The sequence below is a fragment of the Priapulus caudatus genome, unplaced genomic scaffold (assembly GCF_000485595.1).
Source record: "Priapulus caudatus unplaced genomic scaffold, Priapulus_caudatus-5.0.1 Scaffold66, whole genome shotgun sequence".
NCBI lineage: Eukaryota > Metazoa > Priapulida > Priapulimorpha > Priapulimorphida > Priapulidae > Priapulus > Priapulus caudatus.
Window position 1 is genome coordinate 420,575 of NW_014577127.1, and position 4,372 is coordinate 424,946.

Genomic DNA, 4,372 nt, shown 5'->3' on the forward strand with positions numbered 1-4,372 from the left:
TATATCTAGTATTACACTGCTGCACCACTCACCCTATATTCGACGCGCGTGCACCTAATTAAACACATTATAACACCCATACACGCTGCACTGCCTGTAGACTGTATATATGCAAGTATGTAAGGTATCAGGGGTTAATCATCTATAACATAATAGTAGAAAGAGCCGAAGTGTCGTTTTCCGTATCTCCTCCGAAACCGTGCCACGTGTGCAGCGGTGTGCTCACGCAAACCGCGAGCTGGGGCCACTTCTGGACGTCCCGAATACATTCCGCTACGTTGGAACGTAATTTTCCAATCGTGAAGTGACTTTTGGAGGCAATTTTCTAAAAAAATTATGTGCCCGAGGAAACTTCGGCATTCATCGGAAACCCGCACCAACTTTTAAGATCGCCAAATCCGCATGCGCAGTCCAATCACAGTACGTGAATCACACACGATCACGGCGTCGACGAAGACGGGTTGGAGTAAGTCTCGACTTTCACGCTTTTCAACCTTCATAATTTTTCCCTAAACCTGACTTACTTGATTTTTGCTATTTCCTGTACATCCAGCATTTCTCAATAAACACATATCACACAGTGCCATGTCATAAAATACTGTACACTATACCAGGGATAGAAATAGGAGTCCGTTTTGTAACTAACCTGATCTGAACAATCTGCGTTGATAGGATCAGGGGTTCATAATGACAGACCGTTTAATCGTCCAAATTCGAGGCCCGGCGCACGTCTCCACAGCGTTCAGCGTCCATTTCGAGGCCCGCTAAGCCAAGCATAAAGCGAGCGGGCAAGACGTCACACATACAGCTACGTTCATTGGCTGAAACAATCGAGTAGCGCGGTTAGGGATTTTCGGAATTATTTAATTTGAAGAAAAACTTCAATGTTCAATGAATGACGCACTCGTTCACTTCCGACAGCGAGTGAAAATGCCAAAAATTTTCCACTTCGATGCGAAATGCATCAGCCGGGCATTTCAGTATTTACGAAAAGTAAACAGGCTGGCGAAAGACAGTAGGTACAGTAACTGGTCACGTCGGTGACGCCCCATTTATGTCCATCAACGAAGAAGGCGGGGCATATTCTGATTACGGATATGCGAAAATGCGACAGAAGGACGTAGCGCAGTGCGCTAAACAGCGTGTTATTTTCGTCTTTGTGGCAAACTCTATCGTAGGAAACGGTTCTAGCGTAGCAGAATGCCCTAGTTCCTGAGATCGGCGATTTGGTGGTCCAATGGGTCCCCATCTTAAACATATAAAAAACTGGTGCGGCGTAGGCTGTGATTGGAAGACACAAAGTGTCAATCCTCGGCGCGCCTCGTCATCATGGCCGCATCACGTCTAGCAAACGCGTTGTCTTTGGGAGATAAAATGACAACGCGATGCCGCTCCGGTACGTCGCTATGTCCAATCCAAAGCTTTTAGGAATGTTAGATGTACGATGTTAGATCAACGTCAAAAACTTTTTTTAGGAAATTATGTGACCCTGGGAGATAAAGTCGATAACGTGAAGAAGCCGCGACAATCCGCGTGCCTCTACCTTCTAGCTTCTAGAAGAGCCTGGCCCTCGGGAGATAGGACGGCGGATGGTAACAGCGGAGGCAAACCGCCAGCCAGGCTAAGCCTCTATCTTTATATCTATCTATCTATCAATCTATCTATCTCTATCTTTTATCTCTATCTAGCTTTAGGGCCTCTTGTCTCAGACAGACAAGACGGGAAAACGAGCAAATCTGCAAGGTAACGATCAAACTCCACGACAGATGGCGCTCTCGCTCATGGGCTCAATCCTGAGTGTGCGAAGGGGGGCGCTGCATGCAGTTTGGGTAACGATGCCGTGGGTAATGTCAGGTATAATGCCGCGTCACGTACGCCACCTGCATCCAACGCATCATCGATAACCTGCGTTTATTATCTGCGGGGGATAGTTAATTATCGCCTGTCTGGCATATACGACACCAGGATCTAACACCCGCCGCGTGTGTGTGACTCACACTAGCAGAATCCGATGCTTTCACGGCGTTAATGTGTGTGTTCATAAGTCAGCCATGCATCATAGCGGACACACTAATACCACCGTCTTCACTTCTCATCGTACGCGCCGGCAGACACATATGGCGGAAGATTTACACGTATAAGTTGCGGGTGAAAATCGGAGTGTGCCGCTACTTCATTACGTCTCCGCATTTCATCGCCGCCGCATAGGAAAATGCTCTTCTTTCGATGAATGCAAATCAAGCAAGCTATCTTCACTACACGGAATAAAGACCAGGCGCGACTATTGATAAAGCAGCTGCAGGGAAATTCTACTAGTACTACTACTCTAGATCAACTTCTATAGACTACAAAAAAGACTATTAAAAGTATGGCCGATCTCTCGCGCTTACCACGTGACCAATTATCAAGTGACTCATTGTCACGTGAGTATTTATTACGTGACCAATAATCACGTGACATATTATCACGTGACTAAAGGTTTCAAGTTATCACGTGTCAAGTTATCACGTGACCAGTAATCAGGGAATTCGTGATCATGTGATAACGAATAAAATATCACGTGGTTAGTTATCTAAATCTGTTGATATAACAATTGTTTTAATTACAATTATTTAAAACAATTGCTGCTTTTAGCCACGAATAATACCAGCATAATTTTGCAGGGAATTAAACAGACCAATGATACGGAGCGGGGCGCCAGAACCCCCGCGAATCTTCATGGGGAGACCGATTACCATCGCTCCTGTTGGAGGAAGTTGGTCTAGATTCGCTACGTTATCTATCCCTACAATATTCTTCTCGAATAGTGTTGTATGGGTTTTGTACGTTACGTTTTAGTTTGACCGTACTCTTGACTCCGTGCCGAGAAATTTCTTCCTGTCAGGCCAGTACCGTCCCCATCCCGTGAACAAGAATAGAATACTTCCGACCGGTATCCTACCATGTTTCTCCTCCCACACACGTAGATCAAGTTCCGTCGCTTGGTAATCGACATGTCCAAAGACCTTTGCGGTAACGTCTACAACGACGGCATCACCGATCATTCTATCAACAGGAATATCATGGACTGCCCAGGCGCCGCGATAAAAGTGTAGAGGGGCGTCGATATGGGTTCCCCCGTGCTCAACCGCACAGAAGTTATTGGTCTGGTAGTTAGCACCGCTCTCTGGAATAGTTCCCTTTTAGGCGAGAGTAAGACTAAACGGCTCAGATGATGGCCAATAAATCGTCTCGTTTTCGGCAAAGTCGTACGTCATGTCGATAACACTCCAGTCTCCAGCAGGTGGATTGAACAAATTTAGTGCTTCCCCTATTCCTTCAACACGACAGATGGCTATCGTTACCATTATCAAAGCGATTAATCCGGGATCCATATTATCGAGCTGAAACAACAGATAACAACGCAAGTAATAATAGAAGCAACGATTCGAATATTCCGATGTATTTTAGGTGATGCTGCAGAAAAAACGATTTGCACATGCGCAACCATGTAGATTGTAGAGTATTACCGCTTAATGATAATTTTGGGAAATGTATGTTATAGATGTTTATATCATACTCTCGCTCTTGATTCTCGCTTGACTCTCGCTCTCACCCACCCATCCATCCATCCATCCATCCATCCATCCATCCATCCATCCATCCATCCATCATCCATACCATCCATACCCATCCATGCCATCCATCCATACCATCCCATCCATCCATACCATCCATGACATCCATCCATCACCATTCATCCATCCATCCATGCCATGCCATCCATCCATCCAATCCATACCCATGACCATCCATCCATCCATCCATCCATACCATGACCATCCATGCCATCCATGCCATGAGCCATCCATCCATGCCATCCCACGCATCCATGCCATCCATCCATACCATACATCCATCAATCATGCCACCCATCCATCCATACCATCCAACCATTCGCATCCCATACTCATAACCATACCATCCATCCATCCATACCATCCATCCATCATCCATCCATCCATCCATACCATGTCCATCCATCCATCATCCATGCCATCCATCGATCGCATCCACCCAAACCCATGCCATCACATTCATCCATCCATTCATCCATCCATCCATCGCATCCATCATGCCCATTCACTCCATGCCATCCATGCCATTCCATTTCTCCATCCATCGCATCCATCGCATCCATCATCCATCCCATCCATCACCAATCCATCCATCCATACATCCATCCACATCCATCCATCCCAATACCAGCATCCATACCATCCTATCCATCCATCCATCCATCCATCCATCCATCCATCCATCATCCATCCATCCATGCCTGCATCCATCACCTCCCATCCCATGCCATCCATCCATCCCATCCATCCATAGC

The 4,372-nt window shown here is 46.2% G+C and overlaps 1 protein-coding gene across 1 annotated transcript; it reads right to left on the reverse strand.

Moving 5' to 3' along the window:
* Nucleotides 1-2,630: 2,630 nt before the first annotated feature.
* Nucleotides 2,631-3,374, reverse strand: LOC106821256 (kynurenine formamidase-like). The gene is made up of 3 exons (XM_014825979.1): nt 3,345-3,374; nt 2,850-3,179; nt 2,631-2,816 (listed from the first exon to the last, which is right to left on the reverse strand). Exons 1-3 carry the CDS (start codon nt 3,372-3,374, stop codon nt 2,631-2,633), a joined length of 546 nt encoding a protein of 181 aa, XP_014681465.1.
* Between the last annotated feature and the right edge of the window lie 998 nt (nt 3,375-4,372).

Coding starts and splice junctions, on each gene's coding strand:
- LOC106821256 (XM_014825979.1), bottom strand. CDS start 3,374: ATGGATCCCGGATTAATCGCTTTGATAATG. Junction 3,180..3,344: donor GATTAATCGCTTTGATAATG/GTAACGATAGCC, acceptor CTCGCCTAAAAG/GGAACTATTCCAGAGAGCGG. Junction 2,817..2,849: donor TTCTCGGCACGGAGTCAAGA/GTACGGTCAAAC, acceptor ACGTACAAAACC/CATACAACACTATTCGAGAA.